This window comes from Protopterus annectens, chromosome 7.part0 (assembly GCF_019279795.1).
Source record: "Protopterus annectens isolate FY-2018-M chromosome 7.part0, PAN1.0, whole genome shotgun sequence".
Classification (NCBI taxonomy): domain Eukaryota; kingdom Metazoa; phylum Chordata; order Ceratodontiformes; family Protopteridae; genus Protopterus; species Protopterus annectens.
The window spans coordinates 1050252563-1050273123 of record NC_056739.1 but is presented as its reverse complement, the minus strand read 5'-3'; the positions used below and the strand labels follow the sequence as shown (position 1 = coordinate 1050273123).

Below are 20561 nucleotides of genomic sequence, written 5' to 3'. Positions count from 1 at the left end.
TGATCGATATGAGGCTGTTTCAGGAGTTTTCTGTCCTTTAAACTATATGTATTCCCTTTCCACATTTCTTTCTTCCTCATCTGATTCTTCTCGTCATATTATTTATTTTGTTTTTTTGGCACATTCAATGACTGCCTGATTTTTTTTTTTGTCTACTTCTGGTTTGATTTCTATTCCCGGCTGACTCCAGAGTGTTTCTGCTAAAGTAAGCAGGGTAGTCGTCTTAGACTCGATCTCAACATTTTCAAACTTTCACTATGTTTGGATCTGAGGAGGTCAGCAGACATATATATATGCAGTCCTATGATTGCAGATCTATACTTGTAATCACTTTCAAGGAGACCCATACTTTCTTCAGAACGAGGAATATATACTCATGGTATGCACTGATTTTTATATAGCATTTGATAAATATGAAGCATTTTTCTTATTTTCCTGTTGATCCAGTACCTTTTGGGGCTAGTCAGTCACCCCAAAAAATCTAAGTTAGAACAGGAAGAGCAAATTGGTTTATAGTGTGGACTTTGTTCCTAGATGTCAGTGCTGTTTTGAGTATTAATTTTAATCTTCTAAAATATTCCTTATTGAGTTCCCATTTGTTCATGTTTTATTGTCAGTCCTTCATCTGTTCCCAAATATTTATACACTTCCTCCTGCTCAGGTTCCTTTATATCACATTCCTATCCCAGACTGATATTTTGTTGGTGCTGCAGCTTTTCTGCTTTAAATGTTGCTTTTGCACATTTATCAAGACCAAATAACATTCTTATATCATATGAGAAAGCTTTTACCACTTGCAATTGCACATTCAGGTCCCCATTTGATGAACTATACAGTTTTAAAGCATCCACAAAAAAACAAAACAAAAAAAAAAAAAAGATATGTCTTTACATTTTGTTGTTTTCTGGGAACGAAATTATAGCTATATAAAACCAAGCCAAAAGAAAGTTCACAGCAACCACTAAAACAGGCCAGTGAAGACCACAAAATAACAGATTTAATGGAATAAAATAGCAGTGGAATACTCTCACGAAAATATGCAAATAATAAAATCATTCACAATATAAAAATCTCTCTCTCTAGCACCTCTGCTAAAGAAGCCTTTCAAGAGTACATACATACAGAATTTTCCTGCTTATACAACAAAACTAATTATGTAGTAAATTAAATAATTATCCAATTAACTAGTTAATTAAAAGTCTCCATTTGCACTTATAGTTCAAACCCTTGGGAACCAAGGTATTATACTTCAGAATAAAAATAGATGTCGTATTCAGCAATAAAAACTTTTTTTCTAAAATAGTTGCTTGCAATCGATCAGGTTTACCATTGTGATACATTTTAAAATGCATTGCCACTGGACTTTTTAGTACCCTTAATGTGTTCTAACGAACTGACCATAAATGCTGTTTTACTTTTCCTTATGTAAAACATACCACAGGGGCATTTCAATACATAAACAATACCTTCTATTTCTCGGTTAAAATTATCCTGAACTGTACAATTTTTGCCCTTTATTTTCTGAAAACTATTAACTATATACACACAACAGCTACATTTTCCACAAGGAATAGTCCCTTTTTCTCTGATGCTCTTAGCTACTTTTTCTATTGGTAAGATGAATTTTCTGTGTACTGTCATGTCCCTAATACTTCTCCCCCCTCTTATATGAAAAGTATAATTTTTTATCTAATATATACACAAAGTCCCTATGCTGGATGAGGAAACCCCAATAAAAGTTCAGTTTTACTAATTCTGACTAAAAAGAATTCTTCTTTTTCTTTCGGCATTTTCCCAGTTAGGGGTCGCCACAGCGGATCACCTGTCCGCTCATGATTGGCAGTGGAGTTTTACGGTGTCGAGTTGCCATCCTGGCGCCCAACCTTCCAAAGAAGGCACACACACTCACACCTAGGGTCAATTTACAGTGTCCAGTCCACCTACAGCATGTCTTTGGGATGTGGGAGGAAACCGGCGCACCCGGAGGAAACCCATGTGACCACAGGGAGGACATGCAGGCTCCACACAGAAGGCACCCCAGCCAAGGATCGAACCAGAGAACCTCTTGCTGTGAGGTGGCAACGCTAACCACTGCACCACCGCGGCCGCCCGCTGCACTTAAAAGACTAAAAGGTAAAAATAGAAAGTCCAATGGCAAGGCATTTTAAAATGTGTCACAATGGTAAACCTAATGTATTGCCGCCAACTGTTTTTTTAAAAAAAAAAAGGTTTTTCTTAGTCAATATGACAGTGTAAACTTGAAAAACAAAGTATTGTACAATGAGTCTATTTTTATTTTGAAGTGTTATACCTTGGTTCCCAAGGGTTTGAACTGTGAGTGCAACTGGAGACTTTTAATTAACTAGTTAAATGGATAATTGTTATTTAAATTACTGCATAATTAGTTTTGTTGTATAAGCAGGAAAATTCTGAATGTATGTATGTACTCTTGAAAGGCTTTTTTAGCCAAGGTGCTAGAGCGAGAGATTTTTATATTATAAAAGATTTTATTATATTTCATAGTATCCCTAGTCATAAGTGTTTTCCTGCTTATTTCCTAAAATGTATTATTTTTTTATTCTAGAAAACTCCTCGTTTTGTAATGTTACTTTTAACTAACAAGTGCTTCTGTCCAACATCCTCTAAACGCTGCCATTCAAGCAGTCTTGCCCAACATATCATCTGTAGATAGCCTAATGCTTCAACCCCTTTCTTATCTCCCTCTTCACTAGTTCTGTCTTAATTTACGGAATTTTGAAAAACAATATAAATGATCCACTTGTGCTGTACTGACAAGCTCAGGAAAAGCAGTGAAACAGTTTGATTGTAGCTAGTGGCACTTGGCTTTTTTGGTCTGAATGCACCAGTAAAAACTTAAAAAGTAAAAAGTCTCGTAGACATTTAGAAGCCATGTAGCTGAAACCCAGGTATGTCCTTACTCGAGTGGTAATTTGAATATATCCTATGGGCCTCTACTACAAAAGATTTAATATATGACACAGTAGCTTGGCAGGGTCTTGCAGTTTTTCTTGTCTTGTACTATAAAGAGGCCACATGTGTTACTGTCAGCGCATTCAATCATATTAATTTTGCCAACATATGATGTCCCTACCATTGTCAGTTGTTTTACTTAGTCTGCCAGTTAGACAAATAACAGGCCAATGAGACTCTCTTTTTATTTAGAATAAAATTTCAATTATTATTATTAACAGAAAGTGCAAATCATTTCTGTTATCTCTTCTTTCTAAACTGACATTTAAGGCAAATTATCCAAATTATCACAGATGTGTCTACCTTTACCAATTCACGTAGTCTAGCTTCCCACATATTCAGCAAAGCAATGTTTCTGTTATATTTTCCCTAATAATTATTAACCACCTGAAAAGTGATACATTCATTTTTGCATTCTGTACCATTAACTTCAAATTTCTTGTTCCTGTACGTAACAGTACTAATGTCATACAATGCACCAATTTGCATCCTTTACAGTAAGTGTCCATACTAGTAACTAGGCACATATGTTATTGATTTTCAACCATGAATACATCCCTGACAGAATTTTTTTTTTTTTTTGTAAACTAAGGCTTCCTGTATTTAAGCATTTTCAAAATAGATATATTCATGTTGTGATGAAATTCTATAAGCAATAAGTCATTTTAAAACCTAGGGACTATGTCAGGCCACAAAGTTAGTAGTCCCAGATTCCAATAACTTTCCATCAGTCCCCACTTGAAATTAACATTTAACACTGGATGCATTTACCTACAACTTGGTATTATCTTTGTAGTGCATTTACAACTTTGTCTAATAGCCTTACCATAATTTATATTATATTATTTAGCATACTTTTGCAACACACAAAAAACAGGCATAATAGAGCTGATGTACAGCAAACACTGAAATAAAAACTTTGTTGTATGCAGTAGAAGCAATTGCAGTGAACAAAATTATTAATAGTTGTTTGAACAATATGCAAATATTTTGTGTTCAAATTCTGATTTTATATATGTAATACAAGAATACCTTTTGCAGCCCTTTCTTATAAATGCCAATCACTTATGCTTTTCTTCCACACATGAAGTATTTAAATAGGCTGTCACTGCAACTGTCAGAGATTCTGAGATGCTCTGCCTTTTCAAACAAAAAAATGTAAATGGATAAGTAAATGTATGGGGGGGACTTTCCAAATTATAGACCCTTAAATCCAGTTATTCTAGTGCCTAACTTATTTACTTTCATAAGCATCTCTTGATTAAAGCCACCTGAAATGTTAATTCAGTATTGCCATGCTAAATTTTTCATGGTATAGTGTATGGTGATTGTAGTCATCCATGCCTTTATTATGTTGTGAACAACTGCTATGTAACTAGTTTCTGTAAATGTGCCATTTTTAGCAACCAGGTTGAGCCTGAAATAAGTCCTCATTTGATCAGCCCTCTACTCAAATTAACTAAGTAAACATACAGACCATCTCTGTCTAGAATATTCAGTCTCAAAGGCCCCCTTTAAACATACTTCTATGAAAGTTCATAGACAAACCACTAAATTAAATGGCGTGTAGAGTCTCTGTCCTGCTGCACTGCAAAATGCTAAATAAAATGACATGTAGTGTCTCTGCCCTGCTGCACTGCAAGCAGCTAAATGAAATGGCATGTAGTGTCTCTGCATTGCAAACAGTGAAATGAAATTATTTGTATTGTCTCCGCACTGCAAACAGCTAAATAAAATGATGTGTATTGTCTCTGCTCTCCTGCACTGCAAACAGCTAAATGAAATGACATGTAGTGCCTCTGTCCTACTGCACTGCAAACAGCTAAATGAAATGACGTGTAGTGCCTCTGTCCTACTGCACTGCAAACAGCTAAATGAAATGACGTGTAGTGTCTCTGCCCTGCTGCACTGCCGACAGCTAAATGAAATGACGTGTAGTGCCTTTGCCCTGCTGCACTGCAAACTGCTAAATGAAATGATGTGTATTGTCTCTGCCCTGCCACACTGCAAACAGCTAAATGAAATGACATGCAGTGTCCCTGCCCTGCTGCACTGCATTATGACATATCCTTTCCCATCAGACACCTGCTGCTTCTCTTATTCCTCTTTCTCCCCAAAGAGTTGGAAAAGTTAACTATTTAAAAATCTGACATATTCAGTCTGTGTTACCTCCCAAAATGACTGAAACAGCAAATCCCGTAACCTGGCTGTTGCCTCATCAGCATTCTTTAAAAGTGCCCATAAAGAGCGTCATACAGCATGTACCAGTTGACATAGTACTGCAGATTTCCTTCTGTGTTGCCACAATTGCCAAATTATTTCATTCTTGTCTTACTTAAGCACAAATTTTACCAAAAATCTCCCTGGGTTTACTATGTGCCCTTTTGTATAAAGATTAAGGTAATTTCTAAATTTGAAATGAAAATTTTGTAAAACCTGCTAATTGTGCCATCTCAATTTTTTACAAAATCCATTAAATGTAGTCCATATTCACCTACCAGCACCCTTGTCAGACTCGCGTTTTTCCTGCAAACCTTGTCTTACATTGTGACCAACTGTCACTGCACTTGTTTAGCTTGACCACCCAGAATCTGCTTTCTGTTTCACACTTGAACTACCTGAGGATTAATTGGCATCACAAGCTGATGAACATTCAGAAAATCAGTATCATCAACTTCAAACATTTCCAACCTCCTTCTGTATCTTTTCAACAATTCTAAAATGTGCCTGAAACCAAATTTTACTACTTCTGTTAAAATCTCATTTTCCCGTTGACATTCAGTTGAGTCATTGTCTCTTTTAATTTTTAGTATCGTCAGTAGCACATTGCTGCAACATTTGACCTTCTCAGTTATCATCACCACCCAATTTTTTCCTTCCACATTCACTGTCTCCACTAAAGTTTTCATTTTTGTCACCTGTTGTTTAAATACTGTACTCTTCCCACACATACACACTTACCATAGTCTGTGTCAAATTTTCTTTTTGAACTCTAAACATATAACTTTAACATCGCAACAAGTCATGAAGAGGGGAACTGTAAAACCTTGTGAAGCACAACAAGAGTTCTCTGGTGAAATTGAAAATTCAGTCCCGAGATTTCTTGATGCATTGGTAACTACTTTAAATGGCATTGAACTTTGTTATTGTGATTAAGGTATTGGATTTATGGGGTCTATATTACGAGATAGAAATCCCGTTTCCGCAAACACCACAAGACAGACATGTATAGCTCGAAACACAAAATATCGGTATCATGGTTGGCCCGTCTGCAGTATAGCTCCATAAGGTAAGTGTGCAATAATTATGGACCTTAGGGTTAGGGTGCGGGTTAAGGTAGGTGCATAGATAGGAAATGTATGTAAGGTTTAGTGTAGGGTTAGAATTAGGGTTTTGTTAACTGTATCTGTGTGGATTATTTGTTTTGTTTGGGTATATGTCTGTAGGGTAAGTGTGTGATAGTTATGAACCTTAGGGTTAGGGTGCGGGTTAAGGTAAGTGCATAGACAGTAATGCATGTAAGATTTAGTGTAGGGTCAGAAGTAGGTTTTGGTTAGTGTATGTATGTATGTGTTTTATTTATTATGTTTGGGTATGTAGTATGTAGCGCGTGGTGGTGTTGGCCGACTATGGCGGTTCGAGATTTGAAAATTCACTGTTTAGGGGGTTCAGCGTATTTGCGGTTCGCACTATGTGTGTCGGTGTTGTGGTGTTCGATTGTACGGGTTTTTGATGTCGTAGTATAGACCCGATTTATGTAGTTAACTGAATATTTTTGAGCAGGATTTAATGAAATACCAACCTGAGCAGTAGTCATATGACACTTCTTCCTGTGTTTTATCTTTAGGTGCTGACCAGACCCAAGTAATGCAAGAACAGATGACTGGGGCAGCCATGGCAATGCCTGCAGACACCAACAAAGCATTTAAAGTAAGGAATGTACTAGTGGATATGCATCTCATGTAGTTGTGATTCCAGAACATAATCGTAGCGAGCTGTACATCATTACATATACAGTGACTAGCATTTTAGTTGCGTATCAGTTTAGTGAAACAAAACAAGCCTAGTATAGGATATGAGCTAACGTAAGAGATGATTATCACTGAGTAGTATGGATGTTGCTATGAAGCAGCTGGATGTGTAAAAGATTAAGGAGAGTGACCATTATTTTTCTTGTCCCTCATAGATCTCTGACAGTAAGGCAGTGTTCTTGTCCTCAAAAGGTCTTGCAGCATCAAACTGATGAGGAATGTATTTTGAATCCTAGACAGCCGTAGATATGTGTCGTTTCTTTGTCTAGTGGTGAGGTCGTTGTTCATTTTTTTCCTTAAAACTGTGCTTGCGTTAAGCGTGAGACTCCAGGCTGGCTGCACTGAGAGTAGCAGTAGTGCTGATTATGATGAGGTCATGTCTTCAGTGCATTTTTATAAAGCTTAATAATCCAAATCTTACACGTATTTTACAATCCTTATGCATGGTTCACTTTCCAAAAATAGTCTGACTGCTGACAATTTACCTTCAAGTTAACACAGACTTCATAACTCATTCTCTCTTCTGTAGCCCGGCAGAGTTTGTTGTTTCATACTTTTTGTAACCATCATATAACAACAAGAACTGCATACATATCGACCCAGCTTTTCTTTAAATAATGTGTTACTAAGTTATCCTATTCAGTCATAAATGCATACTCAGGTCCATCTGTGATGTAGGCATCCAAAAATTCCATTTCCATCAATCACATTATTTCAGTCTTAAATGTGAGTTCTACTTTGGTTGATCCCATGCAACCCACTTATTTATCAACCATTTGCCCATATTGCTGGGGACTCTGTACCTGTTTCCATTTCCTAAATAAACTCCGTACACGTCAAGCAGCTTCCACACACATAAGTCCCACTTGCCGTGTACTGAGTTTATTTGGGATTGTGGATTTGTATTTGGTATCTGGGTTTGGTTCTTCTGTTTCCATTTCCAAACTATTCTCTTCTTTGTCATATTAACAGAAATGTTAACTACCCAATTTAAACTCACCATTTCTTTCATTAAATCCAAATGATCACCCTTTATTTTATCTGCCTAGATTTGACTATGTTGCTTAAAGCACTTTACTTACTCCCATTCCCAGAAGATTTGTTTTCAGTCCCTCCTACTCCTTGTTCACACCTCCAGCACATCTCGCTGAATTGCAGGTACATGTACAGTAATTTAAACTGTGCAGAAAAATATTTGTATAGACATTTTCATATAAGAATTCTAAATTTTCTCAACTGTTTTATGCATATCTCCGAGCACTACAGATCTCCCTCCAGTTATTGTCTGATATTTGCATGTGCAGTTTCTGACTCCAAGTCCCTTTCACCTTCTCTGGAATATGTAGATGTTCTTCATCTCACATTGCTGCAGTCCTTACACTTGGGTAGTCCGCTGTCCTCGGTCGGCCCAAATATCAAAGTATAAGGCTGACGTCGGTCAAGGCGCATTTGACTGACATCAGGACGTCAGGGTACAAATGCGCATGACCGACGTCATATCCTCAGTCTTTTTTGCCGCATGGTCCGATGCAGAAGCAGTATTGCAAGTGCCGGTTGGCGTTCTGAAATTTTTCGTTTTCGGAGTTTCAGACCGAGTCAAAGTTGGCTAAGTACCCCGTTGAGGAATATTTTAGTTTTTTCTTGCCTCAGTGGTTTACCGGATGTCAGAAAAAGTGAATAATTGTATTTCTTGTGGGAAACAGATACCGCATAGAGACTATCATACTTTGTGTATTCCTTGTTTAGGGCCTGAGCACGACGTTGTTGGGTGTCTCTCTTGTGCTAGATTTAATAAGCGCACTATAAAGAGGAGATTAGATTGTGCCAGGTTAGTCTTTGGGAAGCGGTGCAATTACAAAATGCCGTCGGATGCTCCGCCCGCTTCTTCGAAGAAGCGCAAGGACAAAGCAGTGAAGCCTAGGCTAGAAGAACCGTCCGTACCGGACGCCGGTTCTTTAGAGGTGTCGGTGGAGCCGGTGGTTCCACCGGAGGTTTCTTTGGGATCCCAGGGAGAGACCTTGTTATTGCAGGATGTGGCCTCTCAGGAGGCAGGCCAGGGTGATGGGGCTTCTCAGGTTACTATACTCCCCTCCCTGCCTAGGGTGGTTAGGCCCTCTCCTTCTGTTTCCAAGGCTTCTCCTAGAGGCAGGCCAGGTTTAGCTTCAGTTGGTGTCACCCCTAGTTCTTCTGGAACTGTGCCCAAGAAGCATATGCTTAAAATGGCAGAAGATTTGATTACTCTGATTAGGGGTTCTTTGCCCCCTCCTGATAAGAGACCTAGGGTGGAGCCTGAGCTAGGGAGTTTTGAGCAGGCTTTGGATGTTTCAGAGTCTTCGGCTGAAGACTTGCAGGAGTACTCTCCTTATTCTGATTCTGATGTGGATGATTCTACTCCTTCTGCTTCTCCTCCTGAGGATTTTTCTTTTTCAGAAACTCTTCATTCCATGAGGGAGCATTTTAAGTGGGAAGGTCAGGACTTCTCTGATTCCAGGAAAAGGCTTAGGGAATTTTTGTTTTACCCCAACATAGGCCTTTGGCTATACCTCCTGTTTTGGATGTAGTGGAAGATGTTTTACAGAGGCTTCTCTTAATCCTGATTCTTTGCCTCCTGCTCCTGTTAAACCGGATAGGTATTACAGGGTGCCTGAAGTTCATAAGTACCTTTTTAAGAGTCCGAGGGCAGACCCAGAAACTGTTAGCCAGGGGCCTAAAGGTGTTAAGGCTTCTGTTGTCAAGAATCCGGTTCCTGCAGATAAAGAAGCCAGGGCCTTGGATAGATGGGGAAAGAAAGTTTATACTTCTTCCACTCTAGCTATGAGGGCTTTGAATTGCCAGTTTCACATGTTAAAATACCAAAACTATCTCCTTTCACAGTTGAAGTCTAAGGTTGATGCTCTGGCGGAAGGTATTGATTGTAAAGAGTTACAAGATTTAGTACATGTTTCTGAACAGGTGGGTAAGCATTCTTTGCAATGTGGTTTTGATGCTGTACAGGCCTCGTCTAGGGTGGCTGCCACTGGGTCAGTTCTTCGCAGGCACGCCTGGCTGAGGGATCAAAATTTATCTGACCATGTTAAAACAAGGATTATAGATGCTCCTTTACAATCTGATGTGTTGTTTGGTTCTCCTGTTGAGGCAGTTTTAAAGAAAATGGAAGACAAGGCTAAGTCTATGCAGACTGTTAAAGATTTTTTGCAGGTTCAGCCTCCAAAGTTTAGTAGGAATTGGCCTGCTAAAGGGTGGGCGTATCCTTCTTATGATTCCCAGTCTAGGGGTAGATCTAGACGTGGTAGGGGCAGAGCTCAGGGCTCTTTCAGGCCTAGAACAGGGAGTTCTCCTGCACAGTCTTCAGGTGAGGGCAGGGGTCAGTCCTTTCGTAAACAGACCCAATGACCTACCTTTTCAGCTGCCAGAGCCTTCTCGTCTGGCAGCACCTTTGGGAGGAAGGTTGGCACTTTTCAAAGAAAATTGGAGTTTAATTACCCAAGGCAGATGGGTATTGGATATCATACACCAAGGTTACAGGTTTTATTTCCATACCTTGCCTCCTTTCAGAGGCATGCCAGACGTTCCTCCTCAACAAAGAATAGAGGCTCACAAGCAAATTTCTCTGTTACTTCAACTAGGGGCCATACAGCCGGTCCCTATGCCAGAAGTGGGCCTAGGATTTTATTCTCGCCTGTTCCTAGTACCAAAGAAGGGGAACACGTGGAGACCAATTTTGGATTTATCTATCCTCAACACTTATCTGGACATTCCCAAGTTCAAAATGTTGACGTTACAACAGCTTTTACCTCTGCTGGGCAAAGATCATTGGATGGTAACTTTGGATCTCAAGGAGGCTTACCTTCATGTTCCTATCAGACTAAGTTGCAGGAAGTATCTGCGTTTTCGAGCTGGGACTTCTCACTATCAGTTCTCTGCATTGCCCTTTGGCTTATCTACTGCGCCCAGAGTGTTCACGAAAGTTCTGGCTCCAGTGCTAGCTTTCTTCAGGCTAAAAGGAATACAGATCTATCCTTATTTGGACGACTGCCTGATTCTGGCTCGAGGAAGGGAAGAGCTTCTTCATCATTTGGAATATGTGATAGCAGTGCTAAGATGCCTGGGGTATTCTGTGAATGAAATAAAGTCCAGTCTAGTACCCTCTCAGGACATGTGCTTTCTGGGTGTAAGACTGAATACAGCATCCCAGATGGCCTTTTTAACCCCGGACAAACAAAAGAGTCTTTCCCTTTACTTCCATCAACTATCTCATCAGTCCGGGCTGACTGCAAGGACAGTCCTTCAAGCCTTAGGGTTCATGGCATCTTGTATTCTGGTGCTTCCCAATGCCAAACTGCATATGAGGAAGCTGCAATGGTATCTCAAAATGTATGGACACAGCACTGCCAGGATCTGGACACTGTCATTCAAATAATACCTTGCATTCAAAAGGAATTTTTGTGGTGGGCTCAGGAATGTCACCTAAACAAGGGACTCTCTGTGACCCGGCCAGAGGCGAGTCAGATTTTAACGACAGATGCCTCAGACAAAGCTTGGGAGCTCATCTAAATGGAAAGTGGATACAAGACAAGTGGCCTGCCAGACTACAACATCTACATATCAACCTGAAGGAGATGTTAGCAGTCCAGTTTGCATTGATAGCTTTCAAGGATTTACTTCTTCCAGGGCAGGTGTTGATTCTAACAGACAACACAACTGTCATGTGGTACATCAACAAGCAAGGGGGAACATTCTTATCCTCTATGCAGGCAAGCAATGATTTTGTGGGAGACTGCTCTCAGTTTACAGCTCAATCTTCAGGCAAGGTTTCTGCCAGGAGCACAGAACTCCTTAGCAGATGTGTTGAGCAGACGAATTATGGATCCCCACGAGTGGAAATTGGATCCGCATGTATTTCAGAAATTGACAGTGTCATGGGGAACTCCAGACATAGATCTGTTCGCTTCTCCACTAAACCATCAGCTGCCAAAGTTTTGCACAAAAAGGTTTCATCCCACAGCTTGGAAAGTGGATGCTCTTTCTTTCAATTGGAGCAATCTTCATGTGTATGCCTTTCCACCTCTGCCTCTACTCCCAAAGGTACTTCTAAAGGTCAGACAGGACAAGCCAAGGATGATTTTAATAGCTCCAGATTGGCCTCGACAGCACTGGTACCCATTACTGAGAAGTCTGGTACGGAAGCCTCCATGGCCTTTGCCTTGATTCCACACCTGTTGTCACAGGAGGACAGCCATTTGCTCAATGTCAAACTTCACTCTCTTCACCTAACAGCCTGGCATATTCTGTTTTGAACCATAGAGGGTCTCAACTTCCACAACAAGTTTTGAATGTGATTTTGGAAGCTAGAAGGCCTAGTACAAGGAAAGTGTACGCAGATAAATGGAAGAGATTTTTATTTTGGAGTGCAGCAAAGGATTTTGATGTTTCTGAGCCTAATTTAAGTGTGGCTCTTCAATATCTTACTGAGTTACTGGACAAAGGTTTGTCCTTCTCTTCTATTAAGGTTCATGCTGCAGCAATTTCAGCTCACTATGAATGTGACCCTCCATTGTTTTCTCATCCTTTGTTCAAGCAATTTCTTAGAGGGGCAAAGAATATAAGACCCCCACGAAGAGCTCCTACTCCTGCTTGGGATCTCAATTTTGTGTTGGAGAAACTCACTCTACAACCTTTTGAGCCTGCAGCTACTTCTGAGTTGAAATATTTATCATGGAAGACTGCCTTTTTGTTGGCCATTACCTCTGCAAGAAGGGTTTCTGAATTACAGGCCCTTATGGCGGTTGAGCCTTTCTTGATTTTCCATAAGGATAGGGTATCATTTCGTACTAATCCTTCCTTTATGCCTAAGGTGGTTTCTAGTGTGGCTTTAAACCAAACTATTCATTTGCCTACTTTTTATGCAAATCCCCAAAATAAAGGGGAAAAGATTTTGCACACTTTAGATGTACACAGGCAGTTGCGATATTATTTGGACAGAACTAAAGGGTTCAGGCAGTCTCAGCAGTTGTTTGTTTCTTTTGCTTTGAGTTCTCAGGGCAAGCCTGTGTCAAAACAAACTATTTCTAAGTGGATTGGGTTTTGCATTGCTTTCTGTTATTCCCATCATGGCAAGGAGATTCCAGCTGGGATTAGGCCTCATTCCACTAGGGCTACTGCCACTTGACAGCCTTTTGAGGGAGTGGCAACCAAGGATATTTTGGAGGCAGCTACTTGGAGTTCAGTGCATACTTTCTCTAGGCATTATCACCTGCCACTTTACTCTAAATCCAGGGCTGGTTTTGCCACTGCTGTTTTGCAGGGCATTTTGGCAGCTCCTGCTTCCTTGTAGTTTGGCCATCCTCCCTTACCTCTGCTTTGGGATTCTACCCAAGTGTAAGGACTGCAGAAATGTGAGATGAAGAACATAGTACAGTTTTGTACCTACCATAAATGTAGATGTTCGAAGATCCACATTGCTGCAGTCCAATTTACCCTCCCTCCTTCCCCTCTGTAGTTAGAGGTGGTTGTGTGGGTTGGGTTGTAAATATTGTGTATATTGTATATATTGTACATATAATTAGTGCAAGGGTGGTTGGTTGTTTGTTTGCTGTCTTTTGGTTTTGACCTTTATTTTTAGGGTCTTCTGACATCTGGGGCAAGAAAAGACTGAGGATATGACGTCGGTCATGCGCATTTGTACCCTGACATCCTGATGTCAGTCAAATGCGCCTTGACCGACGTCAGCCTTATACTTTGATATTCGGGCCGACCGAGGACAGCGGACTACCCAAGTGTAAGGACTGCAGCAATGTGGATCTTCGAACATCTACATTTATGGTAGGTACAAAACTGTACTTTTCAGATCAAGTCTTCCTGTATAAGCCCTGTGTATTAAACCCTTCTTTATTGTCAGAGGTCTCTTGTGGTTTTCATTATGTCATTTATAATCTCTGTAAATTCCGCTGATCTTTTAGCAATCTCATACCTTCCCTAATTAAACCCAGATAGGGTAGGTGATCTCTGCCGTGTAATTACATTTTTTTTCCTTCTCTCCAACCAAGCATTCATTGCTTTTACTCTTGTATTTTCCAAAATCTTAGTTTTCAGTCTCTTTCTTTCCTTTCTTCACCTGCTATAATGCTGACTCTAGTCGTACTAGTTTGTTCCCTCACGCTTATTAGGATTAGTATACATAACCATTTCTTTATTGTATTTTAATGCAGAATCAGTTTGATGTATCATTCACTTAGCATAAATAGAGCTGCACATATTGATTTCCATTCCTCCTTATCTGTAATGCACCCTCATCTAGTCCTATTTTTGTAAGTCCCTTCTAGTCCATAACATATCTTTCCATGTATCTATGTAAGTTATGTCCTGCACCATATTGCAGAACTTCAGCTGTTTAGTCTTGTAATTTTCTTCCAAATTTGGAAGTCCCAATCCGCCCTGCTGAGTTGCTAGTGTGAGTTTCTGCCACTGAACCTTTTTCTTCTTCTGGTCCCATGTTAATTCCTTTAGCTGCTTTATCAGTCTGGCACATTTTTTCCTTAATGGGTGTATACCAGTATGGAGGCATACATATAAAATAAGTGATGTTGCAAACATCTGTACTGCTTGAATCTTGGTCTAAATCCATTATTAGTATTCTCCAATTTCTTAATTTTCTTGCTATCTTCTAATCTTTCTTCCAACATTTCCTCAACTCCCTTCACAGTTGTTTCCACAGCCACACTCGTAAATATCTCATTGTCTGTTGTCCCATAAAAATGGAAACTCCTGTACTAGTTTGTCAGAATATAGTTCAGATTTATTGTTTTTGTTTTAACATTGATTTTATAGCCTGTTAACCTGCCATAATTTCCCAGTATATCAAATAGAGTCCAAAGGTCTCTTTCTGGTCAAGGAAGGTAAAGTATAACATCATCAGCAAACATGGCTTGGTTTCCTGCTTGCCTTCCAACCTATACTGTCATAGCTCTGATTCTCTTATTTCAGTTGCTGAAGGTAACATTTGGAGTACAGATAATAATTTGAACAATGGACGTACTTTTGAACCTTGAACAATGTAGGTTGCTGAGACAGATATGTGCAGATAAAACAAGTAGATAAATGAAACCTGAAAAAGAAGGGGGTTGAGTGGGTAAGACCGCAATTTTTTAAACACGAAACATCTATAATTAAAATTATCACATACAATACGGGCAATCATACATTTATATAAATGAAAACAAACCATATTGAAATAATTTTAGTTGCAAACATTATACACCACTTATAATCTACCCAATCGTTATCAGTCAAGCATTACATAGCTCATTCAAATCCTGCTTTGTTTGAAACCTCATACCTCCCGTCTGTGTATTATTCCCACAATTCCCATTTTTTTCTATGTAATTTGCTCCTACCCTTTTTTAAAGATGCCAGTTTTGGTTATTTTATCTCCGTTACTATATTCACTGCTTCTAATACAGTCGGTTTAGGTTTAGATTTCCATTTTCTAGTAATTGCTTTTTTGACAGCCATCATAATTAGACTCAGCAAGGCCTATTAGGCAATTCAGATTCTTTGTCATAGCTCAGAAAAATCTTCTCCCTAGGTATACCAGTTTGCTGACAGTATTTCTGATAGAGTAGTCTTTAATTTAGGGCCCCCCTATTTCTTTCTCTTTTGCAATCTCTAACCTGCAGTCCAAGTAAATTATTGTCATCTTCCCATACTATTACCTTTCATTCTCTAGTTATTTGCTCCCAATAAATTGGTTCCTTCACCAGTTTTCTCCAATAAATTCCAGTCCCCTCTTGCTTATTGTCTGTATCCCAAATTGCAGTCACTACTATCGGCAGAATCTCATTTTTCCATTCCTGTGTTAGCTTAATTCTTGGAGTACTTTCTGTTACTTTATGAATATAATTTTCTGTATGATTATTGTTATTCTTAAAGAACTGCATCCAAAATCCCAGTCTGTCTTTATTTCTTGAGCTTGCCCCTGTTTTATCATCATTATCCCTTTCCACTTTGAATTATGGTTTTCTGCTTGTGCTACGCATAGGAGCTTAACTGTGTAGCTCTGAGAGAACTCTTCAAATCAGGTAACCCCAATCTGCCTTGTTCTATTGGAAGAATTAGCTTTTCTCACTTAGGTTCATAGATTAGCACTAGGCTAACTTCCCTTGCGAGCCATTTTAAGCCTAGCCAATTATCCCTTGTGAGACTCAAACCCTGCACCTTGTGTTTGTAAGGCAAACATCTTAACCATTAGGCCACCCACATCATTTTTTTTTCAGTCTTGACATCTTCCCCTCACAGATAAAATCCTTCAGCTCTTTATTAATTGCTATCCACCACTTCTCCTCTGGTTGATAAAAGTATGCCTGACCTGTATAATAAGACTAAATGGACTAAAAACATTTTAACTGCTTGTGTCTTACTATCCATAGTCATCTAACAGAGCTTCCAGTTTCTCAGTTTTTGTATTATCTTTTGTTTAGTGTCTTCCCACATATCCTTAGCTGCCACACCAGAATCATTTTTAATCCATACTCCTAAGTACTTTATTGTATTATGTCCCCATAAGTATGGATATTGCTGAACCAATTCATGTGTGGTTACATAATTTACAGCTATTGCCTTTGTTTTAGCTTCATTAATTTTGCATCCCAAAAAGATTTGAAACAGTCTCAAAATGTTCCACAACACTGAACTCTCCTTCTCTACCTTTATCAGGTATAGAATAATATCTGCAGATAGAGACATCTTTTCTTGACTACCATACCAATTATATCCTTGAATTTCTGAGTCCCTTATTTTCTTTGCCAGTGGTTCGAAATATAGTGCAAATAACAAACGGGAAAGAGGACACCCCTGCCTGGTTCCTCTGCTCAAACAGAAATGATCAGAGAGGAACCCACCCACTTTAATGTTTGCCTCTGTTCTCTCATATATTCTCCTAATCAGCCTTATAGATGCTCTTCGTGTTTCACTGTTGCAGTTATTACATTTGGGGTTATCTGCCTGCAGGTAGCCCTCAGCCAGCCTGATTATCAAAGTCTTGGGTCCTCCTGTCTCTTCTTCCATGATGTCAGGTAGTCAGGGGTATAAAGCATGCAGCCGACACCATTACATCAGTCTTTCTTGCCACGCAGTGTCCGAAGCAGTTTGCAAGTGGCGTTCGGCCGACTCCTGAAATTTTCATTTTCGAGTTTCAGAACCGAAGTCTTCAAAAAAGCTAAGTACCCCATTGGGGATCCTTTTTTCTTTCTCTAAACCGATGTCAGTAAAAGTTAACAATTGTATTACCTGCAGAAAACAAATACCTCACAAAGATTTTCATTCGTACTGCATTCCTTGCCTAGGCCCAGACCACAACGTCCCTCGCTGTCAGTTTTGTGACTTATTCAATCCTCGAACTATTCGTCGTCGGTCCATTTTTGCAGCAAGCTATTTCGGTACTCTGTTTAATTATCCAGAAATGGCTTTGGTAAGCCATCTGACTACCAACATTCCCAAAAAACATAAAGATAAAGACAGAGACAGACTGCATAGATCCAAAGCTGCCAATGACACTTCCGTTAAGCTAGTCACCAGTTCGCCGGTACTCAGTGAGGTGCTTTTGCAGCCCCTGATACCCGCTACTTCAGATTTGCAGGCCTCTACTGAGACCCATTCGGAGTCCGGTATGCCATGAGATGCTTCTTCGACTATGGAACCTGCAGAAGTCTCTACCTTGGATGGCTCTGGAGCCGCTGTGCAGGCACCGACTTCTGAGGGTGTATTCAGGCCTACGGATTTGCATTTCAGACCGATGCCATGTTCTTCTTCAAGGCCTAAAACTCGACCCACGCCTAGAAAACCGATGTCCAAACACATGGTCAAGCCCATATGCCTAAAAAACAAATGATAAGAATGGCTGAAGACCTTATTACTTTAATTAGGGGAAGCCAGCCTTCTCCCTCTAAAGGCCTAGAACTGATTTTCCTTCTGATTCTTCTGATCAGGATTCTGAAATTTCTGTTTCTTCTGATGACCAGGATTTTATCTACCTATGAGGTTTCTGATGCAGAAGACTCCATACCCTCTGCTTCCCCTTCAGAAGATTTTTCTTTTGGTGAAACCTTGCACACTCTTAGAGAGCATTTCCGCTGGGAAAGCCAGGATTACTCTGACTTCAAAAAGAGGCTTAGGGAATTCTTACTCCTACCTCAACACAGGCCTTTAGCTATCCCTCCTGTACTGGACATTGTAGATGATGCCTTCTTGGAATCTAGCCTGGCCCCAGACACTTTACCTCCGGCTCCCAGGAAACCTGACAGGTATTACAGAGTACCTGACTCTCACAAGTTCCTCTTTAAGAATTCTACTGCCGACCCAGAGACCATTTCACAGGGACCCAAAGGCATTAAGACTATTACTGCCAAAAACCCTACCCCTTCTGATAGAGATTCCAGGGCCCTGGACAGATGTGGTAAGAAGGTATACACTTCTGCTACTTTGGCCATTAGGGCCTTAAACTGCCAGTTTCATATCTTAAAGTATCAGCAGCATATTACTGGGCTACTTAAACAGAAAATGATGTTGATTCCTGACTGTGATGAAAATAAAGAATTACAGGATTTAATGCATTCTGCTGAACAAGTTGGTAAACATACTTTGCAATATGGTTTTGACTCTTTAGAAGCATCTTGCAGGGCTGCTGTCACTAGGTCTGTTCTAAGAAGGCATGCTTGGCTTAAGGAGCAAAATTTGCCAGTTCATGTTGAAGCTAAATTACTGGATGCTCCCTTAAACCAAGACCACCTGTTTGGCAACAAAGCAGAAGAAGTACTTAAAAAGATGGAGGAAAAAGCTAAATCTATGCAAACTGTTAAAGATTTCCTGCAAGTGCAGCCTCCCAGATTTAGTAGGCATTGGTCCTTTTCTGTCTCTTCCAGGCCTTCTCAGTCCAAACCCAGGAACAGCAGACCACCTAGGCTACATTCTCAAGATACTCACAGGCCTAAGCAGTGGGGGGCTCCCACTTCCAAAGCTGGAAGTAGTAAGACACCCCCCTATGGCAAACTGTCACAATGACATAACCTTAAACCTGCCAAGCCCTGCTTAACTGTCTGCTCCCGTAGGGGGTAAGATCGCCCTGCATGCAAAAAACTGGGAACTCGTAACCCAAGACAAATGGGTTTTAAATATAGTTTCCCAAGGATACAGATTCCACTTCCACTCATTACCAGCCCCAAACGGTTTGCCAGACCTACCCCCAAATCAGTGGGCAGAGACTCAACAGCAGGTTCTCTCTCTTCTAAGTATCAGGGCTATTCAACCTGTCCCAGCAGAGGAATGGCGGCAAGGTTTTTACTCAAGACTTTTCTTGGTACCCAGAAAAGACAACTCCTGGCATCCTATCCTGGACCTGTCTATTCTAAACATCTTTTTGGTAATCCCAAAATTCAAAATGCTAACTCTTCATCAGCTGCTTCCAATGCTAGGCATAAATGCCTTGTTGGCAACATTGGACTTAAAGGAAGCTTACCTGCACATCCCAATAAGGGAATCTTGCAGAAAATACCTACGCTTCAGAGCAGGCTATATGCACTATTTCCATAAACATTTCCATTTGTACCTTTTCTTGATTTCCATATTTCTCTGCTTTATACAGACTTTCATAGAATTTCCAAAATACTACTAATTCTACAGGATCCCTTGATGTCCTTCAAGAATGCAACTGCAGTCATAACATGTGGGTTGTCCTGCCTCAGGCAGCCCTCGGTCGGCCGGATTCCAAAGTTTGGGTCCGACGTCGGCTGATGTCGCATTTCTCTCCGACGTCAGAGCGGCTGGAGTACATAAGCATCAGCCGACGCCATTTTCTTCAGTCTTTCTTGCCGCGCGGTGCCCGAAGCAGAAGCAGTTCGCAAGTGCCGGTCGGTCAGCTCCTGTATTCTTCAATTCCGAAGTCATCAAAAAAGCTAAGTACCCCGTTGGGGACCTTTTCTTGCTTCAGCCGATGTCAGAAATTACTGAAAAAGTTAACAATTGTCTTTCTTGTGGTAAACAAATACCTCATAAGGATTTCCACTCTTACTGTCTTCCTTGCCTGGGCCCAGACCACGACGTCTCGGCCTGTGTAGCCTGTGCTCGCTTCAACAAGAAGACTTTTTCGGCGATAAATTTGCTTACACCATGCCGTTGGAACTTCCAACATCGCAAACTCCCAAGAAGCGAAAAGACCGGGACCGACATCCTCGGCCCGCGTCTACCACCGACTCCACGCCAAAACCTAGCTAGAGTGCCCCGGTTCCTTCTGAGACGGTTTCTCCACCGCTCCGAACCGAAGACACCGCATTACCGACGACCCCGATTCCGGTCATCACTCCGGCGCCAGTTATCGATTTTCCTCCGGATACCGAAACCGAGGAAATGCCCGAGACCATTGCTGTAGACAAGGTCACTCCTGCACGTGGAGCTGCCAGGCCTCCTATGGCCATGTCTATTAAGGCCTACACTAGGGCCAAGGCAGCCAGCAAAACAAAGCATCTTGCTACTAAAACCTTACCTCAGCCT

At 40.5% G+C, this 20561-nt stretch overlaps 1 protein-coding gene across 1 annotated transcript in view; it reads left to right on the top strand.

Annotated features, from left to right (window-relative positions):
* EMC3 (ER membrane protein complex subunit 3) overlaps positions 1-20561 on the top strand; it is a 140943-nt gene that overhangs the window by 96876 nt on the left and 23506 nt on the right. Inside the window, exon 8 of the mRNA XM_044077598.1 lies at positions 6839-6921. Within this exon, the coding sequence (XP_043933533.1) occupies positions 6839-6921 (83 nt within the window). The remainder of the gene's footprint in view (positions 1-6838; positions 6922-20561) is intronic.